Genomic DNA, 19,522 nt, shown 5'->3' with positions numbered 1-19,522 from the left:
TCATGGACTACATCTTCACAAACAACAATGGAATTTTTATGGATGACAGTGCACCATGTCAGTTGTTTGTGGTTGATTTGAAGAACATTATGACCAGCCATCACCAAACATGAATCCCTTTAAACATTTATGAGACATATTCAAAAGGTCAGTCCGTGCTGAAAATCCTCTAGTGACAGCATTTTCACAATTGTGGGCGGCAGTAGAAGCAGCTTGGCTCAGTATTTCTGCAAAGGACTTTCGACAACTTATTGAGTCCAAGTCAAGTTGCCGCACTGTCCTGGGAAAAAGGAGGTCTGACTCAATATTAGGAGGTATCTTATGACTTTTGCGACACCAGTGTACTTGTGCCATTATCTTTCCTTGTACCATCCAAACTTCAAAGAAGTCCTATTGGATACCTTGCTAGACTAGTGCTGCTGAAAGAAACAATATTGCAGGGAACTTACTTGGCCACAGTGTAGTGTATTGTTTCAATTTTTTTATTTTTCGTCAAATTATGCCTCTGATGTGTTTTGTAAGTGTGTGTCTGCCACTGCTTGCTGAAAGATTCTTTGTGAAATTTGTGGTACAGTTTCATACTGTTGTGTTTGTAACTGTTCTCATGTCTGTACTTTGAACTTCTCTTACAGTTTCGTATGGAAAATAACCGCATAACGTTCTTTGTGAACATGTGTAGTTTGGCATTGAAAACACTTTGCAGGCAAGACCTTAAAGTGCCGTACATCTCCGACAAATTTGTGGAGGTTAGTATCTGGAGTGTAATTTTATTAGTTATTTGTAAAATTTTTGACTGACCTTAAACCAGTCCAGTCTCTCCTTAGTTTGGCTCGGTGACTGGTTTTGCTTAAATAACCAGTTTCGAACAAACATGCCCATAGTGAGGTGAGAGGGTTGGTAACATTGATAAAGTAACACTTTATTCTATATATTAGTATATTGTATAAAAGAAAGCTTTCATTTTGGACTGTTTCAAGATCAGTTTTTGTTAGTTGTTTCTGTTCCTAGCTACTATGTCTAAAAATTATTGTTTTGGAAATTTATCAGCTGCCAGAAAGAACGGTTAATTTGTAACTCTGAGATGTCATTTTCTGCGAATGTAAGTCTTCAGAATAGCTTCTTACTATAACATAAATTACAGATACTTGATTTGTGCTGCCACCTTACTATGTTAGTTCTGAGTGTAGTGTGAACAGTATTAGACATTGTTTTCTGTTTAATTGCTTTGTAGTGCTTAGAGGCTTACAGACTTAACCCGCACAGTAGGGTTTCCCCATATGTTTAGGTTACTTCAGTCACAGAGGCATTTGTCGTGGGGGTTTAGAGCAAATAGTAAATGAGAGACTGTCATTAAACAGTGTGAGAATTAACTATCACAGTAGAACTGACACTACCATGGTGTCTCTATCTGTTGGTAGACCACATTGATTGAACTTGTGAAGTCTCATAGAATGCTTTGTGATGGTTTATGTTACAGTCACTCAGCTCAAACATCATAATTTGCTGAAATTCAGTGATTGCATTAATTATCTTTTGTTGTAACCATTTCAAGTAGCAGTGAAGGCAGGAACACATGATCGCTGAAATAGCTCCATAAGAAGAAATCACATTGGTAATTATGGAGGTCACTGAAGAAGAGAAGTGTCACAAAGAGAAGTTAGTCCAATCTGTCACTGGGATAATATGTCATTGAGGTAATCACGGAACACCTGAAAGAAAGTTGGTCGAGCAGCATCTTTTTGCAAAATGAGGTCTCCGCTATCTTTCTGTAACTGTGGCATTAGCTATTGCTGCAGCATACCTTTGTTTGTGACACAAGTCACAGTTTTCTCTGCAAAGAAAAATGGAATCTCAAATTAACCCTTGGAGAGATGCTGGTATCCACTGACAAGTGTCATTTTTCTGTACGACTTGTAGTTTTCACACAATTGTCTTCTGAAACCTGAGGTACTTACGAATAATTATTGACTTTTCCCACCATTGGACAGAAAATATTAATGGTTCAGGCAGAAATAAGTAGATACGAGTCACTTCCTCTGTGTCAGATTTCCTTAAGTACAGAGCAGGCATCGGGAATCTGACGTATTGCAAATACTTGTAATCAGGTTAAAAAGGTGGTACAGTACGTTTTCAGGATGAATGCCTTTGTAGCAGTGACAGGGTAGTGGAATTTCGCACTTCTTTCATATGGAAAGGAAGCGTGCGATCACACTGTTATGATGTAGAGTACAGTTCTTCACCATTTCAACATGCACTTCAAGATAGTCAGAGTACAATATTGCTAATGATTTCAAACTTGCAGGAAGTGGCCTATGCCGAAAGAAGAGAGCTCCCCGTTCCTCAAAAGATGTACAAAGTGTAAGTAACATCGAGAATCATGTCGGCAAAGGGGTCCTCCACACTCATTTGTAAACCTTCAGCTAACTTATACCAATGAATCACAGAGTCTTGCATGAGCACTGGAAGTTGTACACAGCCATTAAAATTGCAGTACCCTGAAGATGACGTGCCACAGATGTCAATTGGCACAAAGTGCAGTATATACTTATATTTAAAGTAATTAGTATTTTGCAAAAAATAGGTAGGAATCACATACTCTGTACGTAAACCAATATTGCACAGTGGATTTCTGATTCAGAAATCAGATTTAAATATCAGTTTCCAGACTTAAATTGTCACTCTGCAGTTAAGTGTGTGCCGATATGAAACTTCCTGGCAGATAAAAACTGTGTGCCAAACCGAGACTCAAACTTCGGACCTTTGCCTTTCGAGAACAAGTGTTCTACTGACTGAACTTCCCAAGCACAGCTCACGACCGATCCTCGCAACTTTATTTACACCCGTGAAAGGCAGAGGTCCCGAGTTCGAGTCCCAGTCCAGCACACAGTTTCAACCTGGCAGGAAGTTTAAATATTAGTTGTTTCTGAGAAGATTGTGCTAAGCACTTGCAAGAAGGAGAAACATCTACCAGCATGTGATTGAATTGGGCAGTTGTCAGACCATAGTGCTGTAGGATATTGGTGTCTGGACAAGAACTTTAAAAAACTGTAAGGTACTAACAAAACTGAAGAGGTCATCCATAACATTCACCTGTAAGTTTCAACAAAATCTGTGCCAACAGCCTTTGAGAAACAAGGCTCACTTCAGTAAGCTGAAGAATATGTGCATCTATCCTACTGCTTCCTTTAACTTCAGCAGGGCTATGAGAGATTCAGATTTGAAACAGGAGCCAGACAAATAGATGCCACGTTACCAGATCTGTTCTCAGCATCCCTTGAGGAAGTCTGCGGATCTATCAACTGAAAAAAGAGGAGGAGGAATGCATATCTGAACCCTACTTCATTTTACCGACAACCTCGTGCTTCTCACAGATGAAACTTTGGAAACTGATGGAACAGCTTAACAGGACACACTTAAAAACAGAACTGAAGATCAGCTAAGATAGGACTACAATGATGTGTAATCAGCATGTTGTGAAGAAAATTGTTTGGGTGAATAATGTCATTGTGGAACCAGATCATGAGTTTTTGTATTTGGGGCAGCTGAATGTGACTGGATTGACATTAAAAGATATGAACGGATCAGGATGGAAAAGCTTTAGTGAAGGAAAGGGTTATCAAAAAGAATATGAGATATTTACATTCAGTGTGTATTACCAGTTTCATTTTACAGAAGTGAAACACTACAGAAATGATTTGAAAACTGAGAGGTGCTCTGTGAGTAGCAGATATGTGTTCGATGAGAATTACAACGAGAGGTGAGGCGGTGCAACAAACAAATGAGTAAGGAAACGAGCTAAAGTGGGAAATGCAAGTATCACTGTAAAGGCAGAAAAGTGGAGGTAGCAGGATATGTGGACAATTGAGAGAATGGTGGCTGGAATAGGGAAATTTTCTGACAAATTCTGAGAAAGAGAACTAAGATCGTGATGATGATCTAACAGAAGGCACATATAAGACATTAAAAAATGAAAGTGAGCGATGAGGATAGGTGTCGCTGGAGACTGAGAAGACTGGAATTGGTCTTTAAAAAGTAGTGTGTGTCAAATAGCAGGTCTTCAGGCACAGACAGATGCACCAAAGGTAAGAAGCTAGCAGTCTAGACATTTGCACGAAAACTCGCTTCAAGTCTGCCAGTCTCCATCAGTTATTTTCCACAGTGTATAATACTGCACAGGTGAAACATTTACAGGTGACCACAACTACCAAACCACAACAGCAAACATGAGTTGCCAGGCTAAAACAACAGTTTATGCACAGTGCAAAATCAGTTTTAATATATAAGTGGTAGCAACATTGGTTGAAGTGTTAAAACTCATGAAGCCACTATACAAAAATGGGGTTCAAGTCCCTGTGTAACAGTATAAGTGACACCTTCTGTTGGCATTGAATTGTGTTATAAACATTTTGACCAAGTATCCTGACTCACCGTTTGTGTGGCACACGCAGTTCTCTTGGCCACTTGGCACTGACGTGGCACAGGTTGGTACCTGACAACTCCCTCTTTTCTCCCCAAAAGTGCTGCCACCAGCATTTCACACATTATCATTCTTGTGAAACACAGTATGACCTTTATTCGTATGAAGTAATGAGTGCTATGAACAAGGGATCTCAAGCTGGTTTCATATTTCTAAATTTCCAGAATGCTTTTGACAGTGTTCCTCACAACCGGCTTCTAAGCAAATTGCACAGTTATGAAGTATTGTCATAGTTGTGTGACTGTATTTATAATTTCCTGTCACAGTTCGTAGTAATGATGGGAACCAGTTGAATCAAACAGGAGTGATATCTGGGGTTCCCCAAGGAAGTGTTATGGGTCCCATGCTGTTCTTAATCTACATGAATGATTTAGAAGACAATCTGAGCAGTCCTCTTAGATTGTTTAATAATGTGCTATCATTTACCATGAAGTAATGTCATCAAATTAAAATCAATTGCAAAATTATTTACTCAAGATATCTGCATGGTTTGAAAAGTGGCAGCTGTCCATAACAAATAGGTCCCTCACACAAATGCTGAAACAACATGTTTAAATTTTGGTTACTCGATACATAACACAACTTCAGAGGTTGTCAATTTCACTAAAAACCTAGAGATTATAGTGTGACATGACATTTCACAAACATACACACAAAATTCAAGCTTTCACAACCAACGGTTGCTTCATTAGGAAATAGGGAAGGAGAGGGAAAGACGAAAGGATGTGGGCTTTAAGGGAGAGGGTAAGGAGTCATTCCAATCCCGGGAGTGGAAAGACTTGCCTTAGGGGGAAAAAGGACAGGTACACACTCGAACACACACACACATATCCATCCGCACATACACAGACACAAGCAAAAATGGTATATGCCATATATATGCCAGTTTATGTGATGACGAAAGCAGTTTGTTACATTTAGTAATGAGTGGATGTTGGAACATCCAACTGTGGGAGATATTATTACAATACATTCAGACGGTGGAACAGCTCGAACCCATCACGTCTATAATGCAAACCGGCAACTGAGCATCTGACCTGCTGTATAGGGCCACTTCCTGCTTGGCGGCAGTCTTTGAAGGTGTTTAGAAAATGAGGAAAAAAAGAGGAGAGGTCATGGCTGCAGTGGATGCCACGACAAATTACTTTCAGATTGACTTATGCAACATATAGTTTACTTCTTGTCTTGATTTTTGCACGAGCTACATATGTATAAAATGATATGTCAATATGTAAACTGCCTGTTATATGAGATTTTGTTACTGTAAAAGAAGGTGTGACTACAGCAAGTTTAAAGTTGAGTTGTTTAGGTCATTCAAATAGCTCGAAGGACAATTAACACTCACTTTCAGCACCTATCTGTGCACGAGGTGATGGTTGGGTCGGATTGACTTGAAAATCTACCCCAGTGAACACCAAGAAAACACAACCAAAACAAATCTTATCAAATAAAGCTGGTGATGTAAAATATCAGACAGTTGGAGATTACACACAAGAAATAGAATACTGAAGCTATACTAGGTTCCATTTCAAGATTACAATTACAAACTTAAATTGGAAGATTGACATGGAAAGTGTCACAGAGATAGTGAACTGAAAACTGTATTTTATTGCCTGAACCCTTAGAAGATTCATCATTTGTACTAAAGGGACTGCCTACACTACATTTGTCAGTCTTCTTCTTTAGTACTGTTGCGCGATACAGGATCCTTTCGAAGGAGCATGTCGAAAAAGTTCAGAGAAGAGCAGCTCATTTCGTATTATCGTGAGATGGGGAGAAAGTGTCACTGTTGCAGTCATTAAAATGAAGGCTATTTCATTGCAGTGAGATCTTTCACAGAATTTAAAGAGAATTTTGTTCTCTGAATATGAAAATATTTTATCAACTCCACCTACATAGGTAGAAATCTTTATCATAAAATATGAGAATCGGAGTGTGCTCGGAAAGATTTAATTCTTGCTGTTAGAGATTGGAATGAGCAAGAAATAGTCTGAAACTGGTTTTGTGAAACCTCTGCCAAACACTAAGTCTAATGGGAAGTTGTCGTGTAATAAATATGACATTACAGAGACGGAATTGCTAACTAGTATTTAGCTCTAGGAGGGAAAATTCCATTACAGTTTACAGACACGTGCATAACTCTTGCTACATCGTGAAACTATAAGTTTCCGTCCTTGGCAGGACAGAAGGACATAGGTAGGGGAAGGTCACTAAGTTCCGAAAGGTTAAAAACCAGCTGTGAAGCTAAATTTTGTTTATTATCAAGCATAATAGTGTAATTTGTGTTCTTTGGATTCACAAGTAGTGTAGTCATTATAACATTTTGTGTTACTTCTGCTTCATTGATAAAATTGTGCTCTTTTAAACCTACAGATTGAAATGACAATCAAACTGTTTAGTAAAAATTTCAACCTATCAGAAGCTCTGAAAGAAATTATTTCCAGAAGGCTGGACAGTCAGAAAAAGTTCTTGGATCTCTCTTGTATAAATGATATTCCTGGTGAGTAAAAGATAAAACATTTTTGGTGGTATTCATATTCTCTCTCTCTCTCTCTCTCCCTCCCTCTCTCTCTCTCTCTCTCTCTCATGAATTTGTATTAAATTCCAGCATTGTTCTCACTACTCGCTTGTGATTGTTATACTGACTGTGATATAGAGCTTGCAGATTTCAGAAATGTCTATCTGGTCATCCACATCATTGGTTCTGTAACCATAACTGATCTGAATTCAATGAGCATCAAAGCTCTATAATTTACCTGCCAAACGTTACCCAAAATTTGTTGAAGTTAGAGTCTACAGACTTCAGTGTTCAGTTTAGAGTAGGCTATTCCGGTGCTCTCCACTGGGCTGACGAGCACGTGTCAGCATGCCTGCACGGGGGAGCGAGTAGTATAGGCTACGGTCCAGGTAGCCCTATTGGACGCATTCTATGCATGTGCAAGCCACTTGGCTCGAACAGTAGCATTGCATACACCGTGTCCAGCCCACTCATTGGCCATGTGTCAGTTGTTTTCTTACCCCTCCCCACTCAGCCTGCACAGCTCAGTTTAGTGTTACTTTTGTTCTATATATTTTTTTTTTTTTTTTTTTTTTTTTTTTACATCCTTGGTGTTTCTGACTTCTGTGCTGTTAGTTACAGCATGTAAAGTTTATTGGATCTGCAAATTGTTAGCTCAGTTAATGTGGAAGAGCTTTCAGACAATTTAAACAGTGGATAAGATTACTTCACAAGAAGTATGAAGGTGTGTTACTGACAGCATGTCAGTATTGTGGCACTCTTTACTTTTTTTTTTTTTAGTGGGTGAGATTAAATTGATTGATTGATTTCCAGTCAGTAAAACAGGTATTGAAGTGTTGTGCACACTACATTATTCTTTTCAGCAGATGAATTGAGTGAAGATGTATTATCAGAAGAGCCTGGAAGTTGTGACAAATGCCAGAATTTCTGTCTGTTGCTTCAGTAGTTGCGGAGGTCAGTCTGCCTAAGGTGACCACCATTTAGCTTTAACTTGACATCTGAGCTGAGAAAAATTCTTCCACAAACCCTCTACTGCATTGTGCTAATGTTTCCTGAACAGATAAAGGAATCTGAGAACTGAAAGTCAAATCCGTGCGCATAACAAATAACATTGGGGAAAAGTGATGGTAAAAATGAATTAAAATGGACGGTGTAGAGTTTTGGTTGTCCAGTGTCATTAGAATCACAGAATCGGATTTGTGTACCACTGAAAATATTTATTCAAAACCATGTGTTCAGCAACTCAAGCAAAGATCTCCACAACCATTTAACATTTATTCCAAAATAATTATGTTGTTATGATATATATTCTTTGTACTTCAAGATAATGATTCTCTTTTTCTATAGGTTCTTTTTGTCTATGAGTTTCTATTTTACTTGTTTTATTTCCACTGTTATATATGCATTTAGTTTTTAGTCTAAAAGCCCTCAAAAATCATATTCTGAAATAGTATTTTCCTTTATCTAGTAGACAGTGCCACCAGTTACCGCAAAATCATAACACAACACACACACGTCATACCTACACATGTAAGTTCACTTGATGATGGAGGTTTAAACCTTCGAAACGTGTCGTGGATATAAACAAACAGTGACTGGTAACAGTAAACATGTTCTTTCATTTGATATCGATAACAGTCATGGTAAAGCCCAAGCTAAAATTTTTGCATTTAAAGAAAATCTCCTGTCTTCTTTGATTTAGGAAGCAACAGACTTTAAGGAAGGAAACCTTGAGAGGTGCATGCATGAAGAAGAAAAAGTCTGCCAGCCTTGTCAGAAGAAATTGCCCTTGTTCCTTTAATTGTATTATCTGTCCAGCATTACTTGAAAACATGACCTGAATTGCATCACATTTCATCAAGCCATACAACTTAATAGACGTTCAAATCACAGATATGCATTAACAGCCAGCATCACCATCCACCGACATCATCCCTCTGTTTGTCAACAGCTTATGGCCAAAGGAATATCCACAGTGAAATCTCAGGTTGTGCAAAGCTGTGAATAACAATGTACAACTGCCACAAAAAGGCCCAATCCCTTAAGTGTGACCAATAACTTCCTGAGAGTCAGATCTTTATTGTCCGCAATAACAACGATAATCCTGATTACACATCACATTGTCAGCAAATGAAATCTTTATTGGTAATCAGCTTATTTGTGCAATGCTTTTTCCCTGGAGTTTCAAGCTTTCTTCCTTTCCTTTTCAAAATATTTCCTTGCCAATCATCACCACAGTGTTTTCGTTCGTATTCAGTGCAACAGCAGTTCTATCGATTCCCTTGTTAATTGTGAGCAGTGGGCCACCATTTAAGTTTTTCAGTCTGAAAGTAGGCACATAATAGACAAACTTGTTTCTCTCGACTGTTCTCGTACGGGAATACACCGGTCGAATTTTCCCACTCGTAGCTCTCGATGAATTTTCTCTGACATCATTGATTACCAAATGACAGACAACTGTAACAACAAATAAAATAATTGTTCCTACAATCATAAAAACAAAAGCAAGCAAAATGAAAAGGTACAGTGCTCACACAGGACAACATATTTGTCTTTATCGGGAAAGATTCACTTGCTAATGTCATTCTACATTTTCTTATTCTTTACTTCCGTTGTCAGTTTTTTTGTGGCCCAAATATTTGTCTCATTTCCTAATTTAATTCCCTTCTCGTCACCTGACTTAATTTTATACAGCCCCTTAGCCTTGTTATATTTTAACTTTTAACTTCTTTTAAAAACACTGTCAATTGCATCCAACTGACTTCCAAGTCCATTTTCATCTCTGGCAGAATTACAATGCTGTTGCAAAAAGAGTTTTATTTTTTCTACGTAACTTTCAATTTTCCTTCCAAATTTCTCTTTTGTTTCCTGTATTGCTTCTTCAATGTACAGATTGAATAACATGGGGGATAGGCTCCAACCCTGTCTCACTTCTTTCTCAACCACCGCTTCCCTTTCATATTCTTCAATTTGTATAACTACAGAATGTGTATGTAATTGGTCACTACCAAGTTAGTTCACACTGTTGCTGGGATCTTGGTTTCCTTTTATGAAAAATTTGATTTTAAAAGTGTGAAGGTGGGGATGTACATTCTCTTACATCTTGCATTTTTTAAAATTTATTTGTTTATTTTATTTTGGCCAAGAACTGTTGTAACATCTCTCACAGAATACACATTATGAACTGTTTGCGCATAAATTGTGAACAGATAGAAAATATGTTGGAATTGCTGGATACTGTAAAAGCGATATTCAACAGCTTTTAGACATTGAAGAACTTTCATTGTTGTATCAACAGGAACAATCAGTTTTTGAAAATATAATGTAATTGGCTAGATAAAAAACCTACTCACCGAGCCAGTGGCAGGAGAACACACTTCTAAAAGTATCGATATTTGCAAACTTTTGGAGCCAGTGGCTGCCTTCTGTGGCAGATGGCTCGAAGGGGAAGGAAGAGTGGTGAAGGGAAAGCACTGGTAAAGTTTAGGAAATGGCTTGAGTTCACAAAAGCCAACCAGAACCCTGGATCAGGGGTTAGTGATGTCTGACCTTTTGTTGCATTTTGAAGTTGGATTGGCAGATTATACCATCCTAGGAAACATGAGGGGCAGATAACACTGCAGGATTTTGTAGAATGAGAGAAGTCTGATGGAGTGGAAATTGACAGATGAGGCATGTACGTCACAGATTATCCAGGTACATTATAAAGAAGTGCCATATTTAAGCCAGCTACAAACTGCAAAAACAGGCCAGACTTCATCACAAAAAGCTATCCCACCTTCTTCTAAACTCTTTCAAAAGCAATTTCTCTCTCTCTCTCTCTCTCTCTCTCTCTCTCTCTCTCTCTCTCTCTCTCCAGCTCTCCGACAGCCACACCATCAACTACCACTCATCCTTTGCAAACTGAGCTTAGCCTATGTACTCAACATCCCCCAGCCTTCATCACTGCTTCCCAGAGCAATGATAACTCATGATCACAAGCACTAACACCTCAGTCCATAGAACTTCTTATCCCACCCAAACCAATCCCTCACCCCATCCCCCCACCTTTTACCTTCTTCTTAAGATCTTTTCTGGGATTCATAAGGCTTCAGCTATTGATTTGGTTCACACATTGATGACATCTTTACCATATGAACTCATGGTGAGGCTGACCTGTTATGATTGGAATCTCTAAATACATTCTCTCAATTAAATTTCACACGCTCCTATTCTGAATGCTATGCCACTTTCCTCTTCACAGAGGGTCAGCTACACACTTCTGTTCCCATTAAACCTACTAACAAACAACAGCACTTACATTCTGACAGTTCCTATCCTTTCCATGTCAGATGTTCCCTTCCATACAACCCCGGCTTTCAAGACAAACATATTTGTTCTTATTCAGACTCTTTACGCCATTGCATCACCATTCTCACCTCAACCTTCACTGGACATAATTACCGGACTAGCCTCACTCAAAAGAAAATTTCCTGGCCGATCGTATCCAGCCCTGGTACTGCTGATACTTTCAGGGGGAGGGGGAATTAGGAGTACCAGGACACCTCTTGTCCTCAGTGTTACTCTGATCTCGAATATATTAATAATCAGTTACTTTGACAAGTCTATGACTTCCTTAAATTGTGCCCTGAAATGAGATCCATTCTGTCTGGCATTTTTCCAACCACACCTAGAATATAGCTTTTCATTGCTCTCCCAATTTCCACAATATCATTGTCAGACCCTATCCTCCTCCTGCACCCATCTCCCTACCCTATGGCTCCTACCTCTGTGACTGTCCCCACTATAAGACTTGCAATGTGTACCCTCCTACCATCCTGCAAATGTGAAACTGCACGTCACATACTTGCTGTTATATAAACACTGTTCGGCCTTTTACATTGGCGTGGCTACCACCAATGATTGGGCGGAGGTTGACAACATACAATTCCCCGTTGCAGATTCTACAACATGACAGTCATGACATTGGTGACTGTTTCACCACAAGAGTCATCTAGATTCTTCCTCCAGACTCCGTTTCTCAGAATATGCAGCCGGGGACTGGCGTTACAACTTGTCCTCGGTTCTCACCACCCATCTGGTCTTAATTTACATTAATTTTTCTGGTTTCAGCATTTGTTCTCAGTAACTATTCCTTTCTTCACTCCATTTTGGTTTTGTATATCTTTTATTTTGTGACCTGTCTGTATAAGTCGCCCTGGCCCAAAGTTGAAGGTGACTTTTCCAATCTCTTCCCATTTCCTAAACCTCACCAGTCTTTCCCTTCATCCATGTTCCTTCCCCTCCCACCGTTCTGTTAGAAGTAGCCTTTGGTCTCCAAAAGCTTGCAAATTTTAATACCTTTATCGTGTGTTCTCCTACCATCGTTTGGTGAGTAAATTTTCTATCGATTCATCATACAATTACACAACTGTAGCTATTCTTCATTTTAAAAACTGATTTTTATCAATTTTATGACCAAATTATCTGTACCAAAAGAAAATGAAGTATCTGACAGCAAATCAGATGGCATAATTTGGCTGATGACACCACCAAAGGCTTTTGGCTTAGCACAGTAGCACAGATAGTGATATTATATGCAATATGCCCTCCCCACACATATAGTATCTGGTGCGTGGATCCAGAGTCTCCGGGACTGCATAAGAAGTTCAGTGAATGAGCTGCAGATTAACTTGTTTGTCACTTATGATCCAGCTGCTTGCCAGGCAACTTGTTTCAGTATGATATGAGACTGGATTGTCATTTGCCATTTACTGACAGCTATGCGTGGATTCGGTTCTGTACACCACACTTGGTGCTTCGTGAAAACTGTTCTCGTGCATTGTGTTCGAGAAACAAGACGTGTACCATAGTTAAAAATAAGCTGCCATTGCAAATAAGTGTGTGCATTTGTACTGATGTAAAGCACTTTACTGGAGCAAAGTTTTAATTAACTGACTGTCATATTTTTAAAATTTCTGTTGAAGAATGTAAGTCATTCCATTGTGGTGTAAACAAAACTCTTGCAGAAAATTATTTGTGGTATTTGAACATGTTCTTGTACTGTTAATTTGAGTAATGTGGTGAGCGGTATAAACTAGAAGGTAGGTCTCTTTTTTTTTTTTACATGGCTGCATACAAAATAATAAAGACAACATCAGTAGTCAGTAGCATCCAAATCCATGGATCTTGAAGCATAAGGGTCATTCTGCCAGGGTGGTTAATGTGTTATATAACAGTTTGTGATAGCCTTTCTTTCTGGTACAAAAAAAAAAAACCTGAAGATGGTTTTAAAAGTAAATGAAATTGTTTGTTAAATGTAAAGAATTAGTGCACCTGTATCTAGTTCCTAATATATTGAAACTGTATTTTGTAGCTACTGCCTCATAAGTAACAGTGGTAATCTAGATTTACACAAAGATACATTCATGCGATTTGAAATACGTCCATCCTCGCACTAACGATTCTCGTTTCCGCCATCGGTAAGAGGTCGAGGAAATGCTGTACGACCCGAGTGAGAACTGGCACATCCTGGACCAGATGCTGAGGGTCGCAGAGGTCGCGGCACCAGAGCTCATCGCCCTCGGGCTCGCAGGGAACGGGATCACTTCACTGACTGCCTTGTGGGAGTTTCTGGCCCATACCAAGTGGAAGTCTCTGCGAACTCTGGATTTGTCGGACAATAAGGTAAGTTTAAATCAGTTAAAGTTTCAAAGTGGCAATCTTTGTATTTCCTCCATTGACTGAACTGCTTAAGCAAGTTTTATCCAAACTGAGATAAGTAAAGTCAGAAATAAAGATTAAGACATTCTGAAATGAAATGGAAAAAAATAGAAGTAAGAGAATAGACTTAATAACAGTGAAAACTACAGTGCCGCAACCGATACGTGTGACTCGAATGGGCCTTATCTCACCAATTTGTTATATGCGACATGCAAATGATATGTCTGCCATTAAAATTGTGTGCCACACTGGAGCTGGAACCTAAAAACTCAACATACTCAGAAATCCTTTCTCCCGAGTATGCTACTCCACCAAAGTGCACAGGAGTGTTTCTAGTAAGATATAGGGGTCCTGGTGTGTGAGGTTGGGTTGTGCCTTGTGCCCAGGTAACTCAGTCAGTCGGAGCATTGTCTACAAAAGACAAAGTCCTAGGCTCTAGTCCCGGACTGTCACACACTTTTAATCAGTTTCAGAGCACAGAACACTTCACTGCTGAGCAACAGATTCATTTTGAAAATATGCAGATAATCAGTGCTACAGAACAATCTGCCATCTGTGATTCTGAGGCATCAGTGAGATGTGAAGCTACAGTGTATAGCCCGAATTGACTTTTATTTCCTTGTGGATAATGTATTTGAAAATTTTGCAAACTCGCCAGGCTCATTTTGTGCATCCACTTACTCGGATCTGCTCCGGATCTCTTCACTCCTGTGTGCACCTTACAGGCAATCGGTGTTAGTCACCAAAAATTGATTATGCCAGTTTCACACTACAGTTAAAGAAATAGTTTTTCATAGTTAACTATTGTAATACAGGTTGTGGGAAGTTCTAGAAGAATATAAATACTTTAGGATTCAAGGAAACCACTCACCAAAAAGCAGAAGCACCGAGTTGCCAATAGGCACACGTGAAAGGAAGAAAACTTGCCAGCTTTTGGACATTCTCCAGGCGAGCACCGAATGTTCCACCTGGTCTTGGTTTAGCTACAGTCATTTGTTCACATTTTTATTTCACAATTGCATTGATCACAATCAACTTAGGTAGCTTTAGAAGGGTCTAAATGTCCTTGATGGATTTGTTTCTTGGGTGACATCCTATGACTAGTCCACATTCAAAGTCACTCTGATCTCGAGAAAGACCATGAACTTTAGACTTGCTTTTTCTTCTATGCAATGTGCAGTAGCAGGGTGGAAATGGCAAGTTCATATAGCATGTGCAACTCCACAGCCTCTCATTTTTCTCCAGAAGGATTATGTTAATAGCCATTTGGGTCTAAATCTATATCCCTACATTACAAACCACTGTGATGTGCATGGCAGAGGGTACCTCCCAGTTGACCACATATTAGGTTTTCTTCTAGTTTCACCCACGTACGAAATGTGAAAACAAAGAGTGCTGAAATGCCGCTGTGCACTCGGTAATTAGTCTGATCTACTCTTCACGGATCCTACAAGAGTAATAGGTCACAGGCTGTAGCGTTTTCCTCGTCCTCACTTAATACTGCTTCTTGAAGCTGTAAATAAGTTTTTCCAAAGTTGTTTGCATTTATCTTAATGTAGTATATCAGGTCATGATTTTCAGCATCACAGTGGTGCTCTCCTGTGCATGTAACAAACTAGTGACCATTCCTGCTGCCCTTCTTTGTATACACTCAGCATCCCATTTTACTATCTCCTCTATTACTAAATCGCTGTTTCTGAAACAGGTACCAGTTGCAGTGAAGGGCAACAAAAATTCAAGTTTCAATATTTTGCATAGTTACTGATGGAATTTAAAAATTTAAAAAATTTCCGTAATATACTCTTTAAGAGATATAATTTTATGTTAAAGTTTAACACAATAAAACAAGAATTACAGTTAGCAACTGTGTGTTTCTCTTGAGGCAATGTGAATTATGGCTCGCAAACACACTGACTTCATTCATTCAGTATCTGAGGATGAAGTTTAACCGTAATCTCAAATCCTCAGGGAACACCCCCCCCCCCCCCCCCCCACCACGATCCACAAAATCATAAAAGGAAAGAAGTTATCACTTCCTAAATTTTTTCTTGCTCAATGAAAGACCCATACCCAAAGACTGGAAAGTCCCACAGGTCACACAGATACCTGAGAAAGGCAGTAGGAATAATCCACAAAATTACAGGCCAATATCATTAACGTCAATACACAGCACAATTTTTGAATGTATACTGTGTTTGAACATTATGAATTACCTCGAAGATAACGGTCTATTGACACACAGTCAGCACGAATTTAGAAAGCATCATTCTTGTGAAACATAACAAGCTCTTTACTCACACGAAATGTTGAGTGCTATTGAGAAGGGATTTAAAATTGATTCCGTTTTTCTAGATTTCTAGAAGGATTTTGACACTGTACCTCACAAGCGGTTTGTAATCAGATTGTGTGCTTATGAAATATTGTCTCAGTTATGTGAGTTCACAGTTCATACTAACTGATGGAAAATCATCAGGTAAAACAGAAGTGATTTCTGATGTTCCCCAGGGTAGTGTGCTTAGGTTGTTTGCAGATGTTGCTGTCATTTACCATCTAGGAAAGTCGTCAGAAGATCAAAACAAACTGCAAAATGATTTAGAAGAGATACCTGTATGATGCAAAGATCGGCAATTGACCCTATATAATGAAATATGTGAGGTCGTCTACTTGAGTGCTAAAGCTTCAGTTACACAATAAATGAGTGAAATCTAAAGGCTGTAAATTCAACTAAATATCTAGGAATTACAATTATAAACAACTTAAATTGGAAAGAACACGCAGAAATTGTTTTGGGGAAGGTGACCCAAAGACTGTGATTTATTGCCAAAACTCTTGGAAGATGCAACAGATTTACTTGAGAGTCTCCCTACACTATGCTTGTGCATCCTCTTTTGGAGTACTGCTGTATTGTGCAGGATCCTTATCAGATACGATTAATGCAGTACGTCAACAAAGTTCAAAGAAGAGGTGTGCATTTTGTATTATCGAGAAATGGGGTGGGGGGAGCATCATGGTCATGATACGAAATTTAGGGTGGACATCATTAAAACAAAGGAATTTCTCGTTATGGCAGGATCTTTTCACAAAATTTAAATCACCCACTTTCTCCTCCGAATTCTAAAATATTATGTTGATGCCAACGTACTTGGGGAGAAATGCTCATCATAATAAAATAAGGGAAATTGGAGCTCACAAGGAAAGATATATATGCGCTGATATGAAACTTCTTGCCAGATTAAAACTGTGTGCAAGTCTGAGACTCGAACTCGGGACCTTTGCCTTTCGCGGGCAAGCACACAGTGTCTCATAGTCTTTTTGCAGTCCAGTCAGTGAACAGGTGGCTCTCAGCACCTGGCGGTGCTGTCAGTCATTTAAATATATTTGTACAATAATCAAAGATGGGCACTGAACATCACACTGTTCATCTGTAAAGTTGAGAAATTTCATAAGTCGTGTAGACTCGTATTACATTTCATGTATAATGCATATTACATTGCTAATGTTACATTACACTTCATGTAACATGCATTCTGTCTAGTATTAGCAAATAAGTAACACTTAACATTTTAACATTATATCAAACTATTATCTTTTGTCAATACTGTACCAATTGCATGTTTTTGTTTACAGATAAAGAGCACTGGTTCAGTTTCACTACCTCGCACTTTGCAAATCTCGGAAGTATACTTGGATCGTAATCCGATATGTCAAATGCATAACAAGGGTCCCTATATTAGGTGAGTGCTGCATTTTGACAACATGAGTTTCATAACATTACCATGTAGTAATGTATCATTTCAGAGTAGGTAATGTGACATTACAGTGACTTTATTACCAGCCATTTTAAAATAATAATGTGGATTAAATTACATGAAAACAATACAGCAGCCACCCCCCCCCCCCTTTTTTTATAACAGCATTTATTCAAATGCATGTTTCAGGTTATTTCCTGTGTGCAGTTGGCATAATACAGTCATCATTCTTCTTTTTCCTGTTCCTCTATCCCACATCTTTGGGATCGGGCTTACTATTTGATTTGGCACTGTTAATTTAAGGGGCGTCTAGATTCCCTTCCTGCCACCACCCCATTACACTTCAGTGTGAGATATGTGTACCCAAAACTGACTGCATGTAGTGTGTGCAAACATTTTGTAAATGTCTCTGAATCATGTAACTGAGGCAGAGCTTGTCAACAAACGTGATATTCATCTATTTGGACATGGAAATCTGTCTGTAAATCACATCCGGGCTGACTGGCACGCTGGCCCTAATTATTAATCCACTGCGTGGATTTGAACCAATGCCAGCACACCTGCCTGAATCCCAGAAGCAGTGTGGTAACTCATGCAGCTATCCAGTCAGGTATAACACAGTCAGCATTATTGTGCTTATGATGATTACATTGTAAAAGCTGTGGCTCCACTGTGAAAAACAATTACCAGACATAAAACTTGTAAATTTATTTAAGTTATAAACAAATGAGTAATGCAACTGTGAGGCGAATTTCACACTGCAGCAGTATGTTGCTGTGGTCTTCACCACTGTCACTGTAGAGTGGCTGACTACGTTGAAGGTGCGTTACATTACATGCTACAATTTGGAATCCTCTAGCAGCAGAGGGCTGCAGCTTGTGTCAGCAAAGTGTGAAAGTTGACCGAGTGATAGGCGTGACTTGTAATAACTCGACCGATATTGAAAACAGAATAAAAAATTGAGACACATTGCTTTCAGCATGCCCTCTTACATTCTATTTGAACCTGATTACTGTAGTCATTCCTTGGCCTCTCTCTACAATTTTTACCCCCAACAGATCTCTCAATTTCCCTAAATCTTTTATGGAACTGAAAACAAGAATTAAAATGTTTCGGAAATGTTGATGCATATCTTAACCATCGTCATTTGTCACTGTTCTGGCCTTCATTCCAAAGACTGGTTTGGTGCAGCTCTCCAGACTACTCTACCCTGTGCAACCCTCTTCACCTCTGCATAACTACTGCAACTTACATCCTCCTGAATCTGCTTTCTGTATTCATGACTTTGTTTTCCTGTGTAAATTTTACTTCCCACATGTCTAACACTAAATTGACAATTCCTTGATGCCTCAAAATTTGTCCTCTCAACTAATTAATACTTTGTCATGTTGTGCCATAAATTTCTTCACTCTTCTGTTCAGTTTGTTACTCTCACTACCTATCGGGTTTTCAGCATTCTTCTGTATTACAACATTTTGAAAGCTTTTATCCTCTTGTTGCCCACACTCCTTATTGTTCAAGACTACACACAAGACAAGTACTGTAAGAAAGAACATCCTAACACTTAAATGCACAGTAAACATTAACAAATTCCGCTTTTTCAGAACAGTTTTTCTTGCTGTATCCAGTACGCCTTTATATCCCCTCTACTTCGACCATCTCCCGTTACTTTTCTGCCTAAATAGCAAAAGTCACATACTACTTTTAGTGTCTCATGTTGTTGTTATTGTTGTTGTTGTTGTTGTTGTGCTCTTCAGTCCTGATACTGCTTTGATGCAGCTCTCCATGCTACTCTATTCTGTCCAAGCTTCATCATCTCCCAGTACCTACTGCAGCCTACATCCTTCTGAATCTGCTTAGTATATTCATCCCTTGGTCTCCCTCTACAATTTTTACCCTCCACGCTGCCCTCCAGTACTAAATTGGTGATCCCTTGATGCCTCATAACGTGTCCCACCAACCGATCCCTTCTTCTAGTCAAGTTGTGCCACAAACTCCTCTTCTCCCCAAACCTATTCAATACCTCCTCATTAGTTATGTGATCTACCCATCTAATCTTCAGCATTCTTCTGTAGC

General features: G+C 39.0%; 1 protein-coding gene across 5 annotated transcripts in view; it reads left to right on the top strand.

Annotated features, from left to right (window-relative positions):
• Positions 1-19,522, top strand: part of LOC126291656 (nuclear RNA export factor 1-like) — a 190,704-nt gene that overhangs the window by 93,525 nt on the left and 77,657 nt on the right. For all 5 annotated transcript variants that reach the window (XR_007551835.1, XR_007551834.1, XM_049985228.1 and 2 more), the window contains 4 exons: positions 633-746; positions 6,851-6,977; positions 13,462-13,661; positions 17,325-17,431. Coding sequence is in view for 3 of the 5 variants with exons in the window: in XM_049985228.1 (XP_049841185.1) it covers positions 633-746; positions 6,851-6,977; positions 13,462-13,661; positions 17,325-17,431 (548 nt within the window). In the remaining 2 variants the exon portion in view is untranslated. The remainder of the gene's footprint in view (positions 1-632; positions 747-6,850; positions 6,978-13,461; positions 13,662-17,324; positions 17,432-19,522) is intronic.

Source organism: Schistocerca gregaria, chromosome 9 (genome assembly GCF_023897955.1).
Source record: "Schistocerca gregaria isolate iqSchGreg1 chromosome 9, iqSchGreg1.2, whole genome shotgun sequence".
NCBI classification, from domain to species: Eukaryota; Metazoa; Arthropoda; class Insecta; order Orthoptera; family Acrididae; genus Schistocerca; species Schistocerca gregaria.
Note: the sequence above shows the minus strand (reverse complement) of the source record. Positions and strands in the feature narration are given on the sequence as shown.